This window comes from Bos grunniens, chromosome 25 (assembly GCF_055505025.1).
Source record: "Bos grunniens cultivar Pamir isolate PY7600 chromosome 25, Bosgru_T2T1.0, whole genome shotgun sequence".
In the NCBI taxonomy this organism is placed as follows: domain Eukaryota; kingdom Metazoa; phylum Chordata; class Mammalia; order Artiodactyla; family Bovidae; genus Bos; species Bos grunniens.
The window spans coordinates 25,665,278-25,691,481 of record NC_141189.1 but is presented as its reverse complement, the minus strand read 5'-3'; the positions used below and the strand labels follow the sequence as shown (position 1 = coordinate 25,691,481).

The 26,204-nt window shown below is 42.1% G+C and overlaps 1 protein-coding gene and 1 pseudogene across 7 annotated transcripts; one reads left to right on the top strand and one right to left on the bottom strand.

Annotated features, from left to right (window-relative positions):
• On the bottom strand, window positions 1-25,990 carry GDE1 (glycerophosphodiester phosphodiesterase 1). Of its 7 annotated transcripts, XM_086375540.1 has the most exons (7): window positions 25,599-25,990; window positions 25,288-25,374; window positions 9,688-9,863; window positions 7,817-7,922; window positions 4,611-4,703; window positions 1,837-2,048; window positions 1-629 (listed from the first exon to the last, which is right to left on the bottom strand). In XM_086375540.1, exons 1-7 carry the CDS (start codon window positions 25,857-25,859, stop codon window positions 482-484), a joined length of 1,083 nt encoding a protein of 360 aa, XP_086231666.1. In that variant the 5' UTR covers window positions 25,860-25,990; the 3' UTR covers window positions 1-481. The 7 variants fall into 7 exon arrangements, with proteins under 7 accessions (XP_086231666.1, XP_086231668.1, XP_086231667.1 ...); XM_086375542.1 differs by lacking the exon at window positions 4,611-4,703; XM_086375541.1 differs by lacking the exon at window positions 25,288-25,374.
• Window positions 15,397-16,975, top strand: LOC147345333 (coronin-2A pseudogene; annotated as a pseudogene).
• Window positions 25,991-26,204: the final 214 nt, after the last annotated feature.

Here is a 26,204-nt window from a genome sequence, read left to right as displayed (position 1 = left end):
TTTTCCCTTAGTGCTCCTTTTAATGATTTTATTAGTATGGTCACAAGTTTGATGTCTACAGTACATTGATAATGCAGCTAGATACAAACATCTTAAATAAGCAAATTACATAAGTGTGTCAAGTTTTAAAATGTCTACTCCGAGTGATCATGCATTTCCCATGCATTTGCATCTGCACCCCCAAATTGCACAATACAATCTGTGCTTATCTTCACTGGGTCTTGAAGTGTGCCTCCTCTAAGTCAGGGCAGGAGTGTTGTGCCTTTTGCAGACCCAGACTTTGAAGAGCATCACTTTTGAACTCAGGCATTCCATGGAGCACGGTGGCTACACTGGGTTTTGCTTTGGTTCAGGTGAAAACCCAGTTACGACTATTGCTTATGTGAGCCACCCGATCCCTCAAGGGCTTGGGCTTGTTGATATCCCTGCGTGAGGCCCACAGACAGTTTCTGTAACTGTGTTTCCTCCCTGCGGGGGAAGTCTAGAATTCAGGTGTGCAGTCTTCCAACATGCTGTCAGTGATATAGCTGGAACCAAGATGAGATTCGTAGTAACTTTTTTCATCAAAAGTATTAACAGTCCAAGCAACAACCTGAATGCCTTTAGCTGACCACTTCTTCACATAGTCCCTGGAGAAAGAGGAAAAATCAACCATTAGAATAATGCCAACTGTCTCAGAAATCTCTAATGGTCTCTAAGTATGATGTTCACGGAGGACTAACAGCACCCAGGAGCCTCTTAACCGGCCTCTGCACTGCAGCCAGACTGTTCCAAGCCCAGCATGAGCGCCTCCCCAACACTGCCGCAGCTTTAAACACTTCAGCCACCTCCTAAAAACAATTCCTTGCGGCCACGTGCCCCTACTAGAGGCTGTAAGCAGTGGCCTAGCCCCACCTGTTTCTTTGGCCTCATCTTATGCCACATTCCCTGTTTCTTTTGTGTGTGTGAACTGATTTTTCATGCAATTCCTTGCAAACAACGGGCTCTTTCCTGTCACAACACTTTGGCATGTGTTTTCCTCCGACTTGGATCTCGACCCCTACCCTCCTCAATTCCCTTCAGATCTTAGCTTAGTTGTTTAGCTGTTACTTCCGTGGGGATGTTTTCCCTGACTCCTTTACTAGGAGAAATTGAACAGTATACATGTACTCGTTTCTCCTATATAGCATTTATCTTAGCTGTAATTTAATATTTATTGGGTCGCTTTTTGATTAGCATCTCTCTTTTCCTCTTGACTATAAACTCCATGAGGGCAGGCCATGGCTTCCTTTTTTTCACCACAGCCATCATCAGCTTCTTAATACAGGACCTTGTAATACCATAGGCATACACCAAATATCTACTGAACTGAATGCATGCATGCCTGAAATAATATAAAACTTAAAAACTATAACCACCTGAAATACACAGCCATAAAATTGCCAAAACAGATTCAGAGAATGCTAACAGTTTAGGGAATGGAAAGTTTCTCAGAAGCAATGAAGTGGAGCCTGTAGGAAAGCTAGGAGATGAGGCAGGCACCCACAAGACGTCTTCCCTGGATCCTGTGTTGGTTTTTAAAGGGAGCCAATCACAAGGAAATACAATTTCTCTGTTTCTGTTGTCATAGTTTGACACTACTTCTTTAAAATGCACTAAAAAACAAGAATAATTGATCAGTATCTTTTGGAGACAGTGAAATAGGCCTGAACTCTTTCCACCTAAGCAGCTAATGGCATTCCAAATTAATAAAGGCATGGCTTGCTCTGTGGGTGGGAACCAATGCAGGTGTCCACTGTTAATCCTCCAAGAACACTCAGGAAATGTGTCAGGAGAGGATAAAATCTTCCAACTTACGGGGATATAAAGTCCTTTTGTGCGAGGAAAGCTGAAACTCCACACAGGTACCACAAGATATTATGCATACTCCAATCGAGCAAAATGTCCAAGGCCACAAACATGGACTGTTTCCAGAAAGATTCAAAGCGTGGTTTCCCATCTCCTGTGTGGCTAAGGCTCCAGGGTCTATGAATTAAAGCCGTTACTACATTCTGATCTGTTTGTCTCATCTGAAAAGAAATTTGGGGAAAGAAAGCCATAATCACATCTTAACTCTAATACCTCTCATTTGCTCTTTAGATTTAGCCAATGTACTCATTCTGAACGAGGAGGTCACGGGTGGTATGCTGCCCCCATGTCTACTAAATACTCTATCATACATCCTTTGAGAAAATAATGTGTGAGATGTAAAGACGTAAATATACAATATAGACAAGAACACTTCCTCCACAATCCTAAAAGAACTGCAATCCTATCTTTAAAATGAGAACATTACAATTTCAGGGTCAAATTTTAACAACGTCACAAAGAGTAACTTTTAATTGGATATGGATTTAAATTATGGCTAGAGATAATCAGAATGCAATTAGGATGAAACCATGACCATGTCAAGATGGGCTGGTTAGTTTTTGATCCTTTTTAGAGAAAATGGCTAAAAAAAGGTGTGGGGTTGGGGAAACTGGCTGAGAGAAGAGAAAAGAGAGCAGTGGGGAAAGGGATGAAGACAGAGCAATGGGATGCAGTAGAATTCTTTAGTCTGTGCTCTATGCTGCTCTGGAAAACGTATCACACATTTTAAAGGTCTGCGGTTAAGGAAGTTTGGGAAACGCCGATTCAAATGTCTGAAAGCCCCATTACACTATTCATCTCAATGACACTATATCTCAGTAGGTGCCACCCTTACTGTAAAATTTTAAATATATGCTATGTTGGCCATTGTTGAGGAACCAACTCTTTGTTTTGGAAACTGGTGAACAAAGGGCAAAATTAAGCATTTATTTGCTACTGAGTAGCCAAATCATAGATGAGAGTGCCTTTCTACAGAAGAATTCTACCTAGCTAATGTGCTTAGTTGCTCAGCCGTGTCTGACTCTTTACGACCCTGTGGACTGTATGTAGCCTGCCAGGCTCCTCTGTCCATGGGGATTCTCCAGGCAAGAATACTGAAGTGGGCTGCCATGCCCTCCTCCAGGGGATCTTCACAATCCAGGGATTGAACCCAGGTCTTCCACATTGCAGGCGCCACCAGGGAAGCCCATGAATACTGGAGTGGATAGTCTATCCATTCTCCAGGGTATCTTCCCGACACAGGAATCGAACGGGGGTCTCCTGCATTGCAGGCAGATTCTTTACCAGCTGAGCTAACAGGGAAGCCCCTAATCTAGCTATACATGAAGAATATATGACAGACTTAAAATACTGATATTTTACAACTGCTAGTAAATTGCCAGAACTGGCCACTGGCATCAACAGCAGCTGCTGACAACACAAGTCAGTAAGACATTATGTACCTCCTGATGGAAAAAGACCCTCACTTAAGAAATTACCTTGCCAAGAATAATTAAACCTAATCTGATTTATAGCCATCACTACCAACTTAAAGGAAATATACAGAGGAGACAATGTGTTCAATTGTATCATGGCATAATTAGCAAAATTCAGACTTTGGTAAATAAACTCTACAAAACAGTCTGGTTTCTGCAATAAATATATCATGGGGGCGGGGGGATAAAATTTACAGGTTTTAAGATTTAAATTCTAACATGAAGTTCTTATTTGGGTCCTGATTCAAATTAATAATTTGTAAAAAAACAAAACAAAATAAAAAACTATGATATTTGTGAGACAAATGAAAATTTATACATTGGATATCTGATGATCTTAAGTACTTCCTGTTAATGGTTTTAGATGGGATAATGATATTGTGATTATGTTTTTTAAAGATATTTAATACAATTTTTATGGATGAAATGTCTGGAATCTGCTTCCAAATAACACTGGGGATAAACGGGATTATGGATGAAACAAGGATTATTATTAAAGGAGGGCTCGCTCTACCATCTACGTATTTCAAATTAAGGCATCTTTTAAATTGTCTAAGTAATTGACTTATTTTTTAAAAAGGTCTATTCTGCTGTTACTTAGTAAGATGCAGAGATATATAATTCTTTCTGTTCTGAGAATGCTTATCAAAGTAATCTGAATGAGTTATAAACATAAAGTGAAAGTGAAGTCACTCAGTCGTGTCTGACTCTTTGCGACCTCATGGACTGTAGCCCACCAGGCTCCTCCATCCATGGGATTCTCCAGGCAAGAGTACTGGAGTGGGCTGCCATTCCCTTCTCCAGGGGATCTTCCCGACCCAAGGATCGAACCCAGGTCTCCCACATTGCAGGTAGCAACCTCTGAGCCACCAGGGAAGCCCTTATAAACATAAACACACACACACACACACACAGAAGTCGCTCAGTCGCGACCGACTCTTTTCGACCCCATGGATTGTAGCCCACCAGGCTCCTCGGTCCATGGGATTTTCCAGGCATGAATACTGGAGTGGGTTGCCATTTCCTTCTCCATATAAACATAAAAGGAGGAGCTAAAAAGGAATCAAGGTACCTTAAAATGGGGTCCAAGTACCCTCCCCTTCCCAAATTTTTGTTACTTTAAAAGAGGGGTTTCTTTAATTGATTCAGTTCACTTTAATAGGCATCTATCTTATACTTATTTAGTCCACTGCTATTATCACCACCAACTAACAAAATATTACATACAACAAAAACCCAGAATTTTACCTTATAGATAACTTCTGGCAAGAAAGAGCAGACGATACTATTATTGTATAGTTTAGGAAATTCCATATATACTTTTTTTAGAGCATCAGTAGCCTGTAAAACAGACAGATTCATGTATTTAAAATCTATTACAATGTAGTCCCAGCCAGTAGCTACTGTATTAAGTACAACTCTATTAACTACATCAGAAGTTTACTAATATATGGGGATGTTCAAAGGAGTATTGGTAGGTTGCATTATCCACTAGGATGCATTTTAAACTCATACCAGCAGATAAGTAAGCAGCTGGGGTACTGCTGCTTTACTATTTTATTGAGAGGCTCACCTCCTTCTGTCATACTTTGGAAAACTATGGCAGACTACAGGCCAGTGGAGGCTGCAAACAAAAATTTAAAAGTCTTTTCCTTATATCCCAGTTTAGCCACTAGGAAAGGTCCTTTTATTCCTACAACTCTATCACTCTCTGCTTTTCCTGGCTGAAGCAGGAGTCAACCAATCTGGGAACTAGAAAGGATAGATTTTCTCAGTCCACAGAGAGAGGAAACGTCTGAGAGGAAATGTCACCCATCACCAGCATGGAGGGAGAAGCAATGGGACAGGGAGAAACTGGGGAGAGCTGGAAGTCTTCCAACTCTTCCCAGGATGAGCAGAAGTTTCTTTTTGTAGCAGTCCAGCTACTAAATGACAAGAAATGACACAAGTAAAATACTGGCATTGTGTAACCTTTATTGAATTAAGAGATCTGGCCATGGAACAACCGTAGCAGCTAACAACAGAGGTGTCCAGATGTTAAGTGGACTGTAATGTTGTTACATCGTAATTGTTGAAATACCCCTAAGTTTTGGAAAATCACATTTAACCTATAACCAAATATAAGCAATGAAATGCAATAAAAAAATAAGAAAGAAATTATTGATGTCATGCTTCCCCTCACTAATACCACAAAGTGCTAGAGAGTTGAGGTCATTTTCAACCAACACACACTGTGTGTGATGTTTCATCTAGATTCTTTATCTAATTCTCATAATGACCTTAACATGGTCATTTCTTATGTTGTTCCCTCTTTGCCCACCAGGAAACTGAACCCGATCAAGGTTAACATTACACTGTAGGAAGCGACAGTTTAGTCATATCTCCATCGCCCGTGATCTCACTCCTGCACTGCATCTCCAACTGGCTGCTGACACCTGTTGCTTTATATTCCCGTCTTGGTGAATCAGATCACTATGTTCTATCCAAAGCTGCCCAAACCATCTATGAACACCCAGCCAGAAAGCTCAAATGGCAATACCTGGATTAAAAGACAAAATTTCTTCTCCTCCCTCATCTTAGTCTAAGAAAATAAGCAAGAATGTCAGTACACTGTGGGTGAAACGTAGGGCCTATCAGGGTTTCCAAACGTGGGCCATATCATCAATAAAACCTAAGGTGCCCATTAAAAATAATACATGTTCCTTGAGCCCACAACCTGAGCCATTTTTAGGATTTAATCTCTGAGTGGGATGGCCTAGGAATTTGTATTTTCAATATGTATTCCTGGTGATTCGGATGCAGACTGACTGAAAAACCTAGATATAGAGAACCATCAGTTTACCAAAATAATAAATTAGCCAGAGCACCCTTCTCCTCTTTCTTCAAAAATGGGAGTTTATTGTACTTAAGTTAGAAGTTCATATTTCAGGTTTTAACAATTATTTTCAATTTTAAACAAAAATTGTTTTCAACATTTTTTATTTTTAATAAAAGTTGGTATCATTAGAACTCTCCAGGATTTTACAGGCAAGGATAATGGAGTAGGTTGCCATTTCCTTCTCCAGGGGATCTTCCTGACCCAGTGATCAAACCTGTGTCTCCTGCTTTCGCAGGTGGATTCTTTACCACTGAGCCACCTGGGAAGCCCCTAGTTGGTCGTAACTGATCATAATCATCACTGGGGGAAAATACCCCAGAATAAATGCAGAAAAATGTATTTGTCCTTGAAAAGTTAAGAGAACAAACATAATATGAACCATATTTTCCCACTGATTTCCACTGCAATAATGTGTTTTTATGTATAAAAGTATATGTTCTAAAAGTTATGCAAATCTCATTTGAAATGTAATATCATATTTAAAAAAATTATAGTAAATAAGTACAACTATTCAAGTCACAGAATAAAAAACTATATGTAAGGGGGACTTCCCTGGTGGTCCAGAGGTTAAGACCGCCTGTCAATGCAGGGGACATAGTCCACCATCTTCCCTGGCCCAAGAAGATCCCACAGGCTACTGAGCAACTAAGCCTGTGCACCTAGAACCTGTGCTCTGCAGCGAGAGAAGCCACTGCAATGAGAAGTCCGAGTACCGCAATGAAGAGTAGCCCCTGCTTGCTGCAACTAGAGAAAGCCTGTACGCAGTAACGAAGACCGAGTACAGCCAATTAAAAAAAAAAAAAAAACTATACATAAGGGACAGAAATCATACAAAAGGGGCAAATCTTTGTAGAAGATAAATATCCTTTTAGCTATCAGAAGCTTTAAATACAGGAGCTTTCTTTAAATTCAGTCCACAGCTCTCTATCTAAGACTCTTATTAGCCAGATCCAACTGGTCTCGTGTTCAACTTCTGAAATTCTTTTTATGAGGTTACTGCTAAGTTGCTTCAGTCGTGTCTGACTCTGTGCGACCCCGTAGACGGCAGCCCACCAGGCTCCCCCGTCCCTGGGATTCTCCAGGCAAGAACACTGGAGTGGGTTGCCATTTCCTTCTCTAATACATGAAAGTGAAAAGTGCAAGTGAAGTCGCTCAGTCGTGTCCGACCCTCAGCGACCCCATGGACTGCAGCCTACCAGGCTCCTCCATCCATGGTATTTTCCAGGCAAGAGTACTGGAGTGGGGTGCCATTGCCTTCTTGCCTCTTTACTATTTATTTAATATCTTTGGTGAATGTTTTATCCAAGTAAGAGAAACCTGACTCTTCCAATTCATGCTAGTTGTTGAGTATGAGGAATTAAACAGTTGCATCAAAGTTTAAAAAGTTAAAAGATTCCATACTTTACTGCTTCCTTGAAGATGTGGATTTTTGCTTTGTAAACTTGCATTACGCAAATAGAATTTGTAAAAATAATTTAAGAAGAAAATATAAATAAGAAAATATACAATTAATTTTCAAACAGACTAGCAAATAAAGAGGTATTTTCAAAAGAGAAGCCTATGGAATAAACTGTACCTTATATGCATGGCCCTTGACATCAAAGAAGATTGTGAGGTTATGGTTTAGGCACTCTGCAACGGCTTCTCTTAGGGTAGGGATCTTTTCATTAGGGAAATCATTCCTACAAGAGAGGGTAAAGGAATAGTACAATGTAGGAAAAAAGAAAAGATAAAAATTAAATGAAACAGACATCTGACAAATGTCTCCCAACCAAAGGAAGAGTGTTTTCACCAACTTCCTTTCTCTAACCACCCCAAAGTCCAAGGACAATTTACGATATCTTAAACCAAATTAAAGATATGCTAGGCCAAAGATCAGCAACAATAAAAATCATTCACTTCTCAGGCATTCACTGGATTTGTAATTAGTAACTTTAAAGGTCAGAGTATATGCCATCTTTGGAGAACTCAGACTTAATGTTAAGATTGTGACTTCCCCAATAGAGTCTTATGCAGGAGAAATTCCTAGCAATACATATACATCTGTTAACTGTATTGTTGTACATTTAAGTGCAACTTTAAAAAATAATTTTCTAATACATAATTCTTAAAAGAAAAGGAAATTAAGTGCCTGACACACAAGAAACCAGCTTTTCTCACATAATGAAATTTCAGTCTACATGATTTAACGTATGCTAATTCAACCACATTATTCCAGCGTTAAGATCTTGGTTTTAAAAAAGATAAAGATAACTTATCTAAGCATTTTTGCTATAAGTGTTGACTTTGAACTTTACATCTTTAATAGCTGCTGCTGCTGCTGCTAAGTTGCTTCAGTCATGTCCGACTCTGTGCCACCCCAGAGACGGCAGCCCACCAGGCTCCCCTGTCCCTGGGATTTTCCAGGCAAGAACACTAGAGTGGGTTGCCATTTCCTTCTCCAATGCATGAAAGGGAGAAGTGAAAGTGAAGTTGCTCAGTCGTGTCCGACTCTTAGCGACCCCATGGACTGCAGCCCACCAGGCTCCTCCGTCCATGGGATTTTCCAGGCAAGAGTACTGGAGTGGGTTGCCACTGCCTTCTCCACATCTTAATAGCTACATCACTGTAATATGGAAACCAGCCTTTCCCTCCCCTTTGGCAGAGCAATCAAGTAACTGTACTAGTAGACAGCAATTTCAGCAGCCCTGACTCAGAACTTTCAAATGTTATCAATCTCCTTTCTAAAGTATGACTTCCTTTGGCTGACTTTTTCTTTCAGTTCCAAGGAAAACAAAGTCCAAGCCATCTTGTGGGGAGGACTATAACTTAATCACTGGGTCAAATAAATTGACCAGAGAACTGATATAACATGAATTACAGTAAGAACACATTTTTCAGTATTACAAAGACAAGAGGAGAGGGATTTAAATAGTCACATTACAAAGTATATTATCCAGTATACCAATTCCAAGGTTTTTATATAGCTGTTAATGGTGGGATGGGCAAGGGTTCTGTGGTCATATACGTTTGAGAAACACTAAATTAAAGGTAAGAATTGACTGACAGGGATACACTGACAGATGTATCCCTAAGGGAAACATCTAAAGTATTTGATCTTATTTAATCATAGAACCCTTTTCTTCTGGAACATCTTACAGAACTAGCTCTGATATACATACATACACACACACATATATAAATTTATGACAGTACAAAGTAATTGCCATGTTAGAGTATTGTCTTGAGAACAATTCTGAATCAAATCTGGCCTCAGTGGGAAAAGATGAATAACATCTTATTTCTGTTGTTCCTGGCACGTGCTTGTTACTTGGGAAACCTGTATATAGTAGAAAACAAAACATAACAAAACAACGCTTCCTGGAGCAGAATCAGAAGGTGCCAGTGTCTTTATGTGATCTCCAACACAAGCTGAAAGATATATTTAGGCGACAGTACACCACTTACCTTAATCTGTGATTTGCTGCAGGATTAAGCTTCCTAATTTGTTCAAATGTCAAATCACACAATCGACCGGTGCCGTCAGTCGTCCTATCTACTGTGCTATCGTGCATTAAGACAGGAATCCCGTCAGCAGTAAACTCAAGGTCCAGTTCCACGCCTGCTGCTCCATTCTTAGCTGCCTTAACAAAAACACCGATGATTTTACTGTCAAGTGGCCACAGGTGTCATTTTGCAATCTAAGCACTCAAGATGACCGTCAGGGCTGGCTGAGCAGACTGTTTCTTTTACTGATTCTAGTCCCTTCCTATACCAAATAGCAACCCAACCTGTTTTTTTCATGGATGTTAACCTTACTTCAATACAAGTAAGGTTAGGTGGTGCTAGTGGTAAAGAACCCGGCTGTCAAGGCAGGAGACTTAAAGACCAGTCTGGGTCAGGAAGATCCCCTGTAGGAGGGTATGGCAACCCACTCCGGTATTCTACCCGAAGGCTCTCAAGGACAGAGGAGCCTGGCGGGCTACAGTCCATGGGTCACACAGAGTCGGACACGACTTAATGACTTAGTACGGCACAGCACACGTTAAAAATGTCAATGTAAGTAATCCATAAAAACTTTGACTTCCCCACTTTTCTCATACTCAGACTGGCAAATGGGGAGAGTTCTGGAATTTGTTTTCTCTGCTTGCTTTAACTATATGGGCCATTAATGGCTTACAATTACAAATATTTAGTCAAATTTCACTGTTTACCCACACTCTCTGGTATAGACTCTCTGATGATTCCTCTGTTTGTTGATTAGTTGGCTACTGCTTTTTTCTTGGTCCATCCTCTAGAGCAGAAACACCTAGCCTGCTTCTAGGAGACACTACATTTGTTAATGTGAGCAGCACTGGCTGTTGGCCAACAAGTTGGTGAGCCCAATAAGGCACAGAAGGATTTATCTAAAAATAGAACATGAACATAAAGTTTGAGGGGCCACGCTCCTCTGAAACGCACTGTCCAACATTTGCTTCCTTGGCTTCTTTGAGACAATGAAGATATGAAATGTTCAGTATGATGAAGACCTTAAAGTTAAAATAAATTTTTGTAACTATGCAAAAACATGAAATAACTTTTTTTAATTAGGCAAAAAGACTTAATGGATATTAACATTTTGCCATATTTGCTTCAACCTCTTCTGCCCTAAAACAATAATACGTATTATTTTTCGTCACTATTCTAACTGCTTTAAATGTAGTAACTCATTTGCTCATCACGACCCTCTAGGAGGTACTATTAACAGGTTATTTAACTTATACACAGAGTACATCATGCGCAGTGCTGGACTGGATGAAGCACAAACAGGAATCAAGACCGCCGGGGGAAGCATCAGTAACCTCAGATATGCGGATGACACCCTTATGGCGTTAACTGAAGAGGAACTAAAGAACCTCTTGATGAAAGTGAAAGAGGAGAGTGAAAAAGCTGGCGTAAAACTCAACATTCAAGAAACTAAGATCATGGCATCCGGTCCCATCACTTCATGGCAAAGATGGGGAAACAATGGAAACAGTGACAGACTTTACTTTCTTGGGCTTCAAAATCACTGCAGATGGTGACTGCAGCCATGAAATTAAAAGATGCTTGCTCCTTGCAAGAAAAGCTATGACAAACCTAGACAGCATATTAAAAAGCAGAGACATTACTATGCTGACAAAGGTCCGTATAGTCAAAGCTATGGTTTTTCCAGTAGTCATGTATGGATATGAGAGTTGGACCATAAAGAAAGCTAAGTGCTGAAGAAGTGATGCTTTTGAACTGTGGTGTTGGAGAAGACTCTTGAGAGTCCCTCGGACTGCAAGGAGATCCAACCAGTCAATCCTAAAGGAAATCAACCCTGAATATTCACTGGAAGGATTGATGCTGAAGCTGAAACTTCAATACCTTAGCCACCTGATGCAAAGAACTGACTAACTGGAAAAGACCCTGATGCTGGGAAAGACTGAACGCAGGAGTAGAAGGGGACGACAGAGGATGAGATGGCTGGAGACCATCACTTGGTGGACATGAGTTTGTGCAAGCTCTGGGAATTGCTAATGGACAAGGAAGCCTGGCGTGCTGCAATCCGTGGGGTCGCAAAGAGTCAGACACGACTGAGCAACTGAACTGATTAATAGACTCATTTTCAGATGAGGAAAACTGACAGATATTAAGAAACTTGCTCTGGGTTACACAAACAAGGATGTGGTAGAGGCTGCACTTTCTTTCTTTTGAAAAAATATTTATTTACTTATTTGACTCCACCAGGTCTTAGGTGTGGCACATGGAATCTTCATCTTCACTGTGGCAATGTTAACTCTTAGCTGTGAGGCATGTGGGATCTAGTTTCCTGACCAAGGATTGAACCTGAGCCCCTTGAATTGGGAGCATGGAATCTTAACCACTGGACTACCAGCAAAGTCCCGAGGCTACACTCTTAACCACATGACCTTACTATCACACTACAGATACAACTAGGCAACCCACTCAAGTACTCTCGCCTGGAAAATCCCATGGACAGAGGAGCCTGGTAGCTACAGTCCATGGGGTCACAAAGAGTCGGACACGACTGAGCGACTTCACTTTCACAGCTAAATTTCTACCCTCTTTTTCTCAAAAGGTAACTGCCAAGTGGATGTGCATTATTTCCATATCAATCCCTTATAGGTCTTTATATATTTACTACACACTTAAGTATAAATAAAAATATATGGCGCTGCAGTAGTGCATAGTAGACGTTCAATAAATATTAGCTATGGTTATGATGTTCTTTTTAATGACTATAGTTGTAATACAGTCAAATTTATTATGTCCTTTATAGGTGGAGATTTGTCTATTTTACTTAAATCCTTTCTTAACCTCACTTAGAAAGATAAATAACTGTTATTTTTTTTAGGCTTCAAAGGTTGATTTTCACATATATTACTAAGTTTTCCCACTCTAAAAATTCCAATCCCAACACTAACTGGCTATGTCATCTAATTACTTACATTACTCTGGCCTGTTTCATCATTTTCATGATGATGCTTTTCTAAGGATCTTAAGAGTTGTTCTGAGAATTTAGAAATAATGCATGTAAATAACCAAGCTTGGTGCCTGGCTCAGAGACAGCACTCAATAAAAGCTATTATGACTAGAAAAACACTTATGCCTCAGCGAAAAAATCATTATTTAAGATGTAATGCTTCAGTTCAGTTCAGTTCAGTTGCTCAGTCGTGTCTGACTCTGCGACCCCAAGAATCACAGCACACCAGGCCTCCCTGTCCATCACCAACTCCCGGAGTTCACTCAAACTCACGCCAATTAAGTCAGTGATGCCATCCAGACATCTCATCCTCTGTCATCCCCTTTTCCTCCTGCCCCCAATCCCTCCCAGCATCAGAGTCTTTTCCAATGAGTCAGCTCTTCGCATCAGGTGGCCAAAGTACTGGAGTTTCGCTTTAGCATCATTCCTTCCAAAGAAATCCCAGGGCTGATCTCCTTCAGAATGGACTGGTTGGATCTCCTTGCAGTCCAAGGGACTCTCAAGAGTCTTCTCCAACACCACAGTTCAAAATTCTGCGCTCAGCTTTCTTCACAGTCCAACTCTCACATCCACACATGACCACTGGAAAAACCATAGCCTTGACTAGACGGACCTTTGTTAGCAAAGTAATGTCTCTGCTTTTCAATATGCTATCTAGGTTGGTCATAACTTTCCTTCCAAGGAGTAAGCGTCTTTTAATTTCATGGCTGCAGTCACCATCTGCAGTGATTTTGGAGCCCCAAAAAATAAAGTCTGACATTGTTTCCACTGTTTCCCCACGAAGTGTACACTAATTAAAGGTATATCTTTTTATAAAAGTGTACCTTTTCTAAGTTAAAGATATTTATTATGCACTGGTAAATCAACACTGGTTACATATTTTATAACATAAAACAAGAACACATTTCCAGTATTCACAGTGCATCTCTCTCACTGTAACACAAATGTTAACCTCATTCTTTGAGGCTAGTAATTAGGTTCAATTATACTTTTATTCATTACGGGCATTTTTATTTGGCTACCACACAAAAAATAACAACGGTGAGAGACTAGTACAGTGTAGTATAGTAACTGATAAATAACCATATAATACAAATTCTTGTATTTTAGCAATAACAATTAATAATAGAATAGTATAGCACAGTATAGTAACAGAAATCAGATCAATGATTGCCTTAGGGCAGAGGCAGGAGTAGAGGCTGACTCCAAAGAGAACACATATGGACATTCTAGGGTGATGGAAATGAAACGAAGTGGTGCCTGCCCAGCTATATGTTTATCAGAAGTCATAGAAGTGTATACTGAAATACACCTTTAATTGTATATAAATTATACTTCGACAAAACTGACTTTAAAGTATCTGCTTTAATAAAGTCATTGTATCTATTTATTGACCATGCTGTGCAGCTTGTGGGATCTTAGTTCCCCAACGTCCTGTGTTGGAAGCCTGAAGTCTTAACCACTGGACTGCCAAGGAAGTTCCAGTCATCAATATTCATATGGCTTTTGAGATACTATTCACATACCATAAAATTAATCCATTTAAAGTATACAATTCAATTTTTAAAAGCATATTTGCAATTGTGCCACCATCACCACAATGAATTTCCAAACTTCCTCATCACCCCTGCTAAAAAATAAACCATACCCATTAGCAGTCAGTCCCTACTTCCCTCTCCAACCCTCCCAGTCCCTGGCAACTACTAATCTACTTCTCTCTCTGTGGCTTTGCCTACTCTAGACATTTTCTAAATATAGAATTCTAAAATATGCAATATTCTGTGACTAGGTTCTTATACTTAGCATACTGTTTTCAAGGTTCATTAATGTTATAAGTGTATGAGGACTTCATTCCTTTTCCCTGTGAAACAATATTCCATTGTGTGGATACAGCACATTTTATTCACCCTTTCATCAGCTGATGGACATTTCTGTTGTTTCCATTTTTTTGCTATTATGAATAATGCTGTGAACATTTTTTGTGTGTGTGAACATTCTTGTATGATGCACATTTTTACACGGTGCATGTTTTCAACTCTTTTGAATATATACCTAGGAGTGGGACCGCTGCTTCATATGGTAATTCTATACTTAACTTTCTGAGGAACTGCCAGACTAGTTTCCCATCATCAGTGTATGAAGGTTCCAACTTCTCCATAATCTTGTCAATACTTCTTGTCTTTTTGCTTATACCTGTCCTAGTGGGTATGACAGGGAAAGGTACACCCAACTAAATTCAGAGTTCCAGAGAATAGCAAGGAGACACAAGAAGGCATTCTTCCATGAACGATGCAAAGAAAGACAGGAAAACAACAGAAGGGGAAACACCAGAGATTTCTTCAAGAAAACTGGAAAAATCCAAGGAGTATTTCATCCAAAGATGGGCACAATAAAGGACAGAAACAGTCAAGACCTAACAGAAGCAGATGAGACCAAGAAGAAATGGAAAGAATACAAAGAAGAACTGTACAAAAAAGATCGTAATGACCCAGATAACCACGATGGTGTGGTCACTCACCCAGAGCCACACATCCTGGAGCATGAAGTCAAGCGGGCCTGAGGAAGCACTGCTGCCAATAAAGCTAGTGGAGGTGATGGGATTCCAGCAGAGCTATTTAAAATCCTAAAAGATGGGAGTGGCAGCTGTGAGGCACTGGAGCGACTTTAAGATGTCACAGCACCCCCAGTACCGGAGCTCCAAGTTCCGCCACATCTTTGGCAAACCAGCCAACAAGAACTGCTACGACTCTGTGCCCATCACCCACAGCGTCCCAGACAATCATTTCTGTGCTGTGAACCCCAATTTCATTGCAGTCGTGACTGAGTGTACTGGTGGGGGTGCCTTCCTCGTCATCCCTTTGCACCGGACAGGAAAGTTGGACCCTGACTACCTGAAGGTCTGCGGGCACAGAGGGAATGTCTTAGATGTCAGATGGAACCCTTTCAATGATTTTGAGATCACCTCCTGTTCTGAAGATGCCACGACTAAAATCTGGGGCATCTCCAAATGGCTGCTGACCAAGAACCTCACAGCCTTCAGGAAGGAGCTGGTGGGCCACGCCTGCAGAGAGGGCCTGGTGGAGTGGCACCCCATGGCTGCCAACATCCTCTTCAGCTCTGGCTACGACTACAAGATGATGGTCTGGAACCTGGATTCAAAGAAGTCTGTAATCATGAGCCCCATGAAGACAAGTAACTGTCACCAAGACGTGATCCTCTGCATGTCCTTCAACACTAATGGCAGCCTGCTGGCCACTGCCTATAAAGACAGCAAGATTCGGGTTCAGGACCCCTGAGCAGGGGCCATCCTCCAGGAAGCCAACTATAAAGGGCACCGGGCCAACAAAGTGCTGTTTCTGGGGAACCTGAAGAAGCTGCTGTCCACAGGCACATCCCGAGGGAATAACTGGCAGATGGCCCGATGGGACCAGGACGACCTCTCTGTGCCTGTCACAGAAGAGGACCTCGACGGCTCCTCGGCCGCGCTGTTTCCCTTCTATGACGCGGACACCAACATGCTCTAGGTGGTGGGTAAGGGAGAGAGAAACATCCGCTACTATGAGATCAGTGCCAACAAACCTCACCTGAACTACCCAATGGAATACCACTCCATAACCCACAGAAGGGGGTCAGGGTTGTGCCAAAGAGAGGTCTCGACGTGTCCTCCTGTGAGATCTTCCGTTTCTACAAGCTGATCACAACCAAAAGCCTCATCGAGCCCGGATCCATGATTGTATGCAGGCAGTCAGAATCCTACCAAGAGGACATCTACCCGCCTACGGCCAGTGCCCAGCCCTCTCTGACAGCCCAGGAGTGGCTCAGCGGGATGAATAGAATCCGTCCTGATGTCCCTTAGGCCTGGTGCAGAGCTGATGAGCCCACAGCCTCTGCCCTCAGAGAGACCCCTCTCTGTCCCCATGGCCCCCACCTCGCCTCTTCAACCAGACAGAAAGGCTGGTTGCAGAGGATGGCCGGAGGCCCTTCTCCCTGCTAGAGGAGAAGGTGCCAAGGTGGGCGGCAGAACACACACTGGAGAAGAAAACCTGGCTCACAGATGGCTTTGACATCTTCGAATGCCCCCCACCAGAGACAGAGAACGGGCTGCTGCAGATATTCTATTGGCTTTAAGATGAGATCCAAAGGCTCTGGAAGCTCCTGACACAGGACAAGGTCCAGGCCAAACAGCTGGAACTGGAGATCAGAAACTTGTGGGTGAGCTCACAGAGGCTCTGAGCAGAGTCCTCTGCCCTCCTCACCCTCAGGGACACCAATTGGTTCCATGGGGAGGTCCAGAACCAAACCACAGGTCCTCTGAGAACACCTACTGTTTCTATAATTTTTTACTAGAAATGAAACTCTTGGTCACTGAAAGATTCCAGTGGGACCTGCTGCTGATTTTCCATTTGCCTTCTTGAAACAATGGTGTCTGAACTGACTCTTTTTAGATGATACCTGGTAGCTCAGATAGTAAAGCGTCTGCTTACAATGTGGAAGACCCGGGTTCAATCCCTGGGTTTGGAAGATCTGCTGGAGAAGGAAATGGCAACCCACTCCAGTACTCTTGCCTGGAAAATCCCATGGACAGAGGAGTGTGGTAGGCTACAGTCCATGGGGTCACAAAGAATCGGACACGACTGAGCAACGTCACTCACTCACTCACTGCCTTCGGTTTACTTGTTTTGAACGGTCCACGATAACTTCTGAAGGGGAAGACTATACTGTAGAAAGTTAGAGCTGGAAGGACCTAGGAGGTGAAGCCGCCTCTGGTTTTCAAGTTGTGGTTCACAGCAAGGCGGGGTGGGGAAGGTTAAGCCAGGAGGGCTGTTTTGTAATATTGGCTTCTATGAATACATAATTCTGCTACTACAAATTAGAAGTTTGCAAAGCAAATAAATAAATAAATAATCCTAAAAGATGATGCTATTAAAGTGCTGCACTCAATATGTTAGCAAATTTGGAAAACCCAGTAGTGGCCACAGGACAGGAAAAGGTCAGTTTTCAATCCAATTCCAAAGAAAGGCAAAGCCAAAGAATGTTCAAATTACCCTACAATTGCACTCATTTCACATGCTAGCAAGATTATGCTTAAAATCTTTCAAGCTAGGCTTCAGCAGTATGTGGACAGAGAACTTCCAGATACACACTCCGGATTTAGAAAACGCAGAGGAACCAGAAATCAAGTTGCTGACATCCGCTGGGTCACTGAAAAAGCAAGGGAGTTCCAAAAAAACATCTACTCTTGCTTCACTGACTACACTCAAGCCTTTGACTGTGTGGATCACAGCAAACTGGAAAATTCTTGAAGAGACGGGAATACCAGACCACCTTACCTGCCCCCTGAGAATTCTGTATGCAGGTCAGGAAGCAACAGTTAGAACTGGACATGGAACAACAAACTGGTTCCAAATAGGGAAAGGAGTACATCAAGGCTGTATATTGTACAGCCTTATTATTTAACTTATTTAAATAATATATAACTTATTTAACTTATTTATAAGTAAGTTATTTATAAATAACTTATTTAACTTATTTATAAGTTATTTATAAATAACTTATTTAACTTATTTATAAATAAGTTTAAATAACATATAACTTATTTAACTTATATGCAGAGTATATAAGTTAAATCATGAGAAATGCTGGGCTAGAAGAAGCACAAGCTGGAATCAAGATTGCTGGGAGAAATATCAATAACCTTGGATATGCAGATGACACCACTCTAATGGCAGAAAGCGAAGAGGAACTAAAGAGCCTCTTGATGAAAGTGAAAGGGGAGAGTGAAAAGTCTGGCTTAAAACTCAGTATTAAAAAAACTAAGATCATGGCATCAGGTCCCATCACTTCATGACAAATAGAAGGGGAAAAGGTGGAAGCAGCGACAAATTTCCTCTTCTTGAGCTCTAAAATCACTGCGGATGGTGACTGTAGACAGGAAGTTAGAAGACGATTGCTTCTTGGCAAGAAAGCTATGACAGACCCAGACAGTGTGTTAATAAAAAGCAAAGGCATCACTTTGCCAACAAAGGTCCGTATAGTCAAGGCTATGGTCTTTCCAGGAGTCACGTATGGATGCGAGAGCTGGGTCATAAAGAAGGCAGAGCACCGAAGATGCTTTCGAACTGTGGTGCTGGAGAAGACACTTGAGAGTCCCTTGGACAGCAAGGAGATCAAACCAGTTGATCTTAAAGGAAATCAACCCTGAATACTCACTGGAAGGAGATACTGAAGCTGAAACTCCAGTATTTTGGTCATCTGACACCAACAGCTGACTCACTGAAAAAGACCCTGATGCTGGCAAAGACTGATGGCAGAAGGAAGAGAGGGCAACAGGGGATGAGATGGTTGGATGGCATCACCGATTCAATGGCCATCTCCAGATGGTGAGGGACAGAGAAGCCTGGTATGCTGCAGTCTATGGGGCCACAAAGAGTTGGACATGACTTGGCGACTGAACGACAACAAAGGGTGTGTGAAGTAGTATTTCACTGTGGTTTTGATTTGCATTTTTCTGATGGCTGACTCTGTTGATTATCTTTTCTGATGGGCTACTTGTATACCACAATTCTTCCAACAAATGTCAATATTTATCGAGTGCCTACTACGTATCAGGCACTATTCTAGGTAGTGAGATTGGTGAGCAATGAAAAAAAGGAACACGGATCTTACATTTTAGTGGGGAGAAAGAGATTATCAACATGTTACATGTCCTATGGTAGTGATAAAAGTTTGAAAAAGAAAATGGAGGGTAATGTGAGAGTTAAGGCAGGCAGGAGTCACTAGACAAGACAATCAGGGAAGGCCTGTTTAAGAATATGGTATCTGAGAACAAGACAGAAAGCCCAGAGATAAACCCACACACCTATAGGCATCTTATCTTTGACAAAGGAGGCGAGAACATACAATGGGGCAAAGACAGTCTCTTCAATAAGTGGTACTGGGAAAACTAGACAGCTACATGCAAAAGAATGAAACTAGATAAATCAAAATGGATTAAAGACCTAAATGTACGATCAGAGACTATAAAACTCACAGGCAAAACATTCTATGACATAAATAACAGCAGGATCTTCTATGATCCACCTTCTATAGTAATGGAAATAAAAACAGAAATAAACAGGTGGGACCTAGTGAAACTTAAAAGCTTTTACACAGCAAAGGAAACTATAAACAAGGTGAAAAGACTCCTCAGAATGAGAAAAAATAACAGCAAATGAAACAACTGACAAAGGATTAATTTCCAAAACAGACAAGCAGCTCATGCAACTCAATACCAGAAAAACAACCCAATCAAAAACGGGCAAAGGCCCTAAACAGACATTTCTCCAGAGAAGACGAACTGCTGGCAATTAAACACAAGAAAAGATGCTGAACATCACTCACTATTAGAGAAATGCAAATCAAAACTACAATGAGACATCACCTTCCAAGGTCAGAATGGCCATCATCAAAAAAATCTACAAACAATAAATGCTGGAGAGGGTGTGGAGATAAGGGAACTCTCTTGCACTACTGGTGGGAAATGTAAACTGATTACAGCCAAAATGGAAGACAGCATGGAGATTCCTTAAAAAACTAGGAATAAAACTACTATATGACCCAATTATCCCACTACTGGGCCTATTCCCTGAGAAAACCATAACTGAAAAAAATACATGTACCCCAAACTTCACTGCAGTACTATTTACTAGGAGTACTAGGACACAGAAGCAACCTAGATGTCCACTGACAGATGAACGGATAAAGAAGCTGTGGTAGATATATACAACGGACTACTGCTAAGCCAGAAAAGAAATGATGTGAGTCAGTGCTAATGAGGTGGATGAACCTAGAGCCTGTTATACAAAATGAAGCTGTTACAGAAACTGTGGTGGGGGAAAGAGACAAGTGGCACTTGGAGATGAAGAACAGGGTTTATTCAGCACCAGTGCGGGCTCAGCAGTCACCTCTAAACTCCCCCCACCCCCGCCTGCTCCCCTGTTCCCCCCAACCCTGGGCTCCACCCCAGGCAGAAGCAATGGGCAAGCAAGATTACAGAAGTAGAGGTGGTGAGTGGTGAGCAAAAGCTGTTTAAGCAAGATAACAGGCAGAAGGCAGAAAGTTGTCTTTAGGACTTTCCCTCTCAAGCAGCTCAGCCTCCCCCCACGCCCACCCCAACCTGGGCCCCGCCCCAGGCAAGCAATGAGCAAGCAAGATTACAGAAGCAGAGGTGTTGAGGGGTGAGCAAAAGCTGTTTAAGCAAGATAACAGGCAGAAGGCAGAAAGTTGTTATTCTCGATGGGGGTTGGTATTCCAGTTGAGGGTTCCCACCTCAAACCAAGTCAGAAAGAGAAAAGCAAATATCATATATTAATATATATATATGTGGAAACTAGAAAAATGGTACAGATGAACCTATTTGCAGGGCAGCAATGGAGATGCAGACACAGAGAAGAGACTTATGGACACTCTGGGTAGTTGGGGAAAGGAAGAGGGTGGGATGAATGGAGAGAGTAGCATGGAAATATATACACTACCATATGTAAAATCGATAGCCAATGGGAATTTGCTGTATGACTCTGGAACTCCAACCAGGGCTCTGTGACAACCTAGAGGGGTGGGATGGGATGGGAGGTGGGAGGGATGTTCAAGAGGGAGGGGACATGTGTATACCTATGGTTGATTCATGTTGATGTATGGCAGAAACTCACACAATATTGTAAAGCAATTATCCTTCAATTAAAAATAGATAAATTAAGAAAAAAAAGAATATGACATCTGAGCTGAGACTTTAGTGATAAAAGTCAACAATACAAAGATCCAGGAAAAGTTTTCTAAGTAAAAGAAATGGCGAGTATGATACAAACGCCACAAGGTAGAAAGGAGCCACAAAGTACCGACTGCCTACAGGGATCTGTTCCTCTTCTTCTTCCCTGCTATTACCAATCCCTCCTCGGGTGTGTGTGCGCGCGTGTGGGAGACAGAAAGACTGACAGAGAGTGACTGACTTCTGGAAAGACTTATGCAAGAGGGAGTGCAGTCTTTTCTTGAGGTCAGATGGTGATCCATAAGAATATGAGGCCTGGGGTTGCAATGGTCACCTGGCAACTATCAATACAATGAGGGCTATCAATATAGTACAAATATGCTACAGGTGGCAGAGCAGACAGAGCTAGAAACTGAGTCCTCCACAATCACAAACTGCACAGCTGAATAAACCATCCTAGAAGTTCTCTCTCCCAGACGTACCTCTTATGGAATAAAGTCCGCTTATTGTTTGAAATATTTGAAGTTAGACTTTCTATTGCATGAAGCTAAAAGCATCATTAATAAACACCCAAGGTAGTTTAACCAGAAAGGTCCGAAATACAAAGTTGTTTTGATTTTACCTAAGTGCAATAGAAAGACAACTGGAGGGTTTTCAAAACTGGCAGGATTTAATTTGAATTATACTTTTAAAGCTTCACTCTGGTCCCTCTGTGGAGACTGAACTGCAGGTTTAATTTCATGCTTCAGTCACTGGTTGTAATTGTGAATCTTTCTGGAATGCATTCATTTCACCTCTCTCAAGTTTCTCCTTCTCTAGCTATTCTATAACCTACCAGAAATTCTACCACTGTCAAAATGTCTTCCCTGAATTTTTACATATTGGAATGTTTAATATAAATTATGAGCTGCAAACAAGCACAGGGAGGAAGAACAGAACAAAAAACAATCCTGAAGGGAATAAACTACATACTTCTTTTGAAGTCAAGAGGGATGTCTTCTGCAGTCTGTAGTAGCTGTCTTCAGCAGCTAAATTCTATCGCGGCTAAACAGTTCACTGACAATGACCTCAAGCTACGTGACATCTCATTGCCTCTTAAACCAGGAATCAGCTTGGAACAATGTTATTTAATTATAATTACATAAAGACATGTTCAACTTAAACACATAAGGTATGAATGGAATTTAGCTGTAATTCCCTTGCAACACAACAGGATATGACACCCTATCCATGTATGTGTATTTTGCATACACATATTTCCACATTTAATATGGTTTATATTTAGTTGACATGTTACTGGCCAAACCATGACATCCATTGGTAAATATTTATGAATACCTTCTGTGCTCAACTAACACTGAGTTATACTTTAAGGCATGGACATGAACTTGGGCAAACTCCGGGAGATGGTGAGGGACAGGGAAGCCTGGTGTGCTGTAGTCCATGGGGTTGTGAAGAGTCAGCTATGACTTGGCGACTGAACAACAACATGCTTTAAGGCAATTTACATAAAGGTAAGTTGAAATGAAAGCCTGTTAACGATTATTTTTTTTTCTATAGTAATTATTCCTTTTCATGACAATTTTATCTCCTGTGTAGTTATGTTACTTCATCCAACCTTTCAGTTTGTTTAGAATGAGAAATACATCCTTCACCATCTTTAGACTTATTTTTGAAATTTATTTCAATTGGAGAATAATTACTTTACAATATTGTGATGGTTTTTGCCATACATTACCATGAACTGGCCACAGGTACACACGTGTCCCCTCCCTGCTGAACGCCTCTCCCACCTCACTCCCCACCTCATCCTTACAGGTTGTTAGAGCTCTGGCTTTGGGTTCCCTGCATCATACATCAACCTCCCACTGGCCTTCTATTTCACATATGGCAATGTATATGTTTCAATGCTATTTTCTCAAATCATCCACCTTCTCCTTCTCCCACTGTGCCCCAAAATCTGTTATTTCTTTTTAATTATTTTTGCTTGTTTTTTTTAATTGTTTTAGTTTGTTCTTTATGTTTTTAGACTTATTTTTAAGCAGAATGCTAAAAGAGCTGCTCTGTCTCCCTTCTGTCACAAAGAACTAAAGGGAAAGAAGCATAAGAGACCTAACTTGGTTTATAAACAGATGCCCTTCACCAAATTAAAACTGCCTTCTGACCCTCTTCCTTCTTCAGACTTAAAACTTTTTACCTTTACTCTGTCTTTAGATTCTTGGTCCAAAGAGCTAACATTTGTGGAATCTTATCTTGGGCCGAGCACTTTATGTCGACTACTTTACTGAATCACAACTGATTAGGCGGATATTAACATCATTCCCACTTGACAAATGAGGAAACTAAGGTCAGAGCTAGGATCAGAGTTAGGCGAGGTATGCTATGCTTGCTACATCCTACCCGTGACTCTGACTGGGACACAGAGCACTTAAGCAACTCGCTCACCACACAAAACTGTCTGTCCCCTAGCTGGACAAAGAAAGGTCAGTCCAAATTCAACATCCTGGAACATGGATATTCTAATCTACAACAAAGAGCACTGGGGCTTGGAATCAGAAGGTGATACCACGCAGGGCCCTGTGGAGCTCGTGGGCACAAAGACTTATCTGAGTCCCCCCACTTCTTGTATTCCAGGAAACAGCTTTCAGTCTGCCTCCGTGACCTTCCCCGAGTTCCAAAGGGCAGATTCAAGCAGTTGTTAATCAGGGAAGGGAGTGGATGTGAGACCAGGGGGAAACAGTCAAGAGAAGTCTTGGGGCAAGGTCCTGTTTCCCTATCAACAGATAAACACAGCAATATCTTTGAGCTATTTACAGGTACTGAAACCCCCTCCAGGTGGGAGAATTTATGATTAATGACAGTACGCTGCCCAGAAGCATGTAGACCCCAGACCAGTTGGACCTGAAGGTTGAAGATGCTGACTCCCACTTACCTCACCACCAACCCATCAGAAGAATGTCCACGAGCTGATCATGCCCTCTTTGAACAATTACTATAAAACTTCTCACTATCTTCCCAAAGTGGGGACACATGGTTTTGAGGGCATTAGCCCACTATGGCTCCCTTTCTCTTTCTACTTCACCCAAAACTCTGTCTCTGAGATTTCACTTGGCACCGGTGTATAGAGAAGCTGAGCTAACAGAATCAAAGGCTGAATTCGAGAAAGAGTTGTGTGTGTTTGAGCCAGTTTTCCTGACTCAATGTTAAAATGTTTCAGAGAAATGAGAGGATCAGATATAATTTCACAGATGCAACAGTGCCTAGACAACTGCAAAGCTCTCTTACTAAGCAAGTTATCATTATGATGAAGTCTGGAGACTGCCAAGAGAAAAGGAAAGGCAGAAATCATCAGGCGATCTGCTGCCAGGGTTGTCTGACCATGGGGATCCTGATAAGGAGAAGACCTGGATACTTTGGAGGACAAATAAAGACAGCCCCTGTGAAAGTGATCCACTTAGAATATATAAGCTAACCACTGACCAAGACTCTCCTTAACCAGGCCAGATTTCCTGCTTCATTCACACACCAACCTCTGTTTAGCCCCTTGAAGTTAGGCCATATACTATTCTGTTCCCAAGGATCCTAACATCATTCCCACCTCAGTACCTTTGCACTTGCTGTTTCCATTTCCTGGAGCACTTTTCCCCCAGATTCATGGGTGGCTCTTCATAATTACAGTTTCAGTTCAAAGGTCACTTTCCAACAGGATTTCTGTCTACAGTAGCCTGACTTCTCCATCTAGTCATTCCTTATTGCGCTAGCCTACTTCTTCATTGCACTCATTGCTCTCTTAAAAGTACCTCATTTACGTACTTACTTGTTTAAGGCCTGTCTCCCCTACTCCAACGCCAAGCTCTGTGAAAGCAGGGACCCCTTCTGTCTTGTTCATGACCATCCTCAGTACCTGGCATATAGCAAATACACAGGTATTTGCAGTGTTCCATAAATACTTGGAAGTCCGGAGATTTTCCGGCATTCAGAAGGATTGATGGCCACTTGAATGTATTCTTTGTGGACGAATGGGGAATGGTAAGACCATCATGAAGAGGCTGGGGAACCTTCGGAAAGGCAGGCAAAAAGTCCAAGCTCCCAGGAGGGGCGCAGGGGAGGGAGGCGTGGGGGACTCACCTGCCGAATGGCCGCCAGCGTGTTCTCGGGAGCGTCGTGGCTGCCTCCGCGGTGGGCGATAGCGGAAACGCGGTCCCGGGGCTTGAGCACCTGCATAGCCCTGCGGGAGGGCACTGGCTCAAAGCTGAAGAGGCGCAACAGGAGGTAGAGGCTGCCAGTGAAGAGGCAGGCATTGAAGGGACTGCGCGTTAGCAGCAGCAGCACCAGCAGCAGGAAGGAGAAGGGGCCCATGAGGCCCCCCTGTTCCTCCCACAGCCACATGCCGGCGCCCGCACCGGCACAGATGGGAGGCCCGGACCCGCCGGGCTCCCAGGACAGGAGAACGAGAAACTAAGACGAGAGCTCAAAGCGCCGGCTGCAGCCAGCACCCTTTGAGTGGACCAGCGCCGCACAATGGCGGCGGCCGCTACTTCCGGAGAAGGACACCGAGGCCCAGCCAATCAGGGCCGAGGATATCCACAGCTCTGGGCGGAGCCGCTGCCAAGGCAACGGAGGCGAGCTCAGTCTCCCGGCTGGCATTCCAAAGTGGCTTGGGGTTAATCTGCAGTCCGGACTTTTATCAAGGCTTTCAAACACTAGAAAGAAGGGGAGGGATATAAGAGCAGT

Coding starts and splice junctions, on each gene's coding strand:
- GDE1 (XM_086375540.1), bottom strand. CDS start 25,859: ATGTGGCTGTGGGAGGAACAGGGGGGCCTCATGGGCCCCTTCTCCTTC. Junction 25,375..25,598: donor CGCTGGCGGCCATTCGGCAG/GTGAGTCCCCCA, acceptor GCTATATGCCAG/GTACTGAGGATGGTCATGAA. Junction 2,049..4,610: donor TGCCAGAAGTTATCTATAAG/GTAAAATTCTGG, acceptor ATTTCTTTTCAG/ATGAGACAAACAGATCAGAA.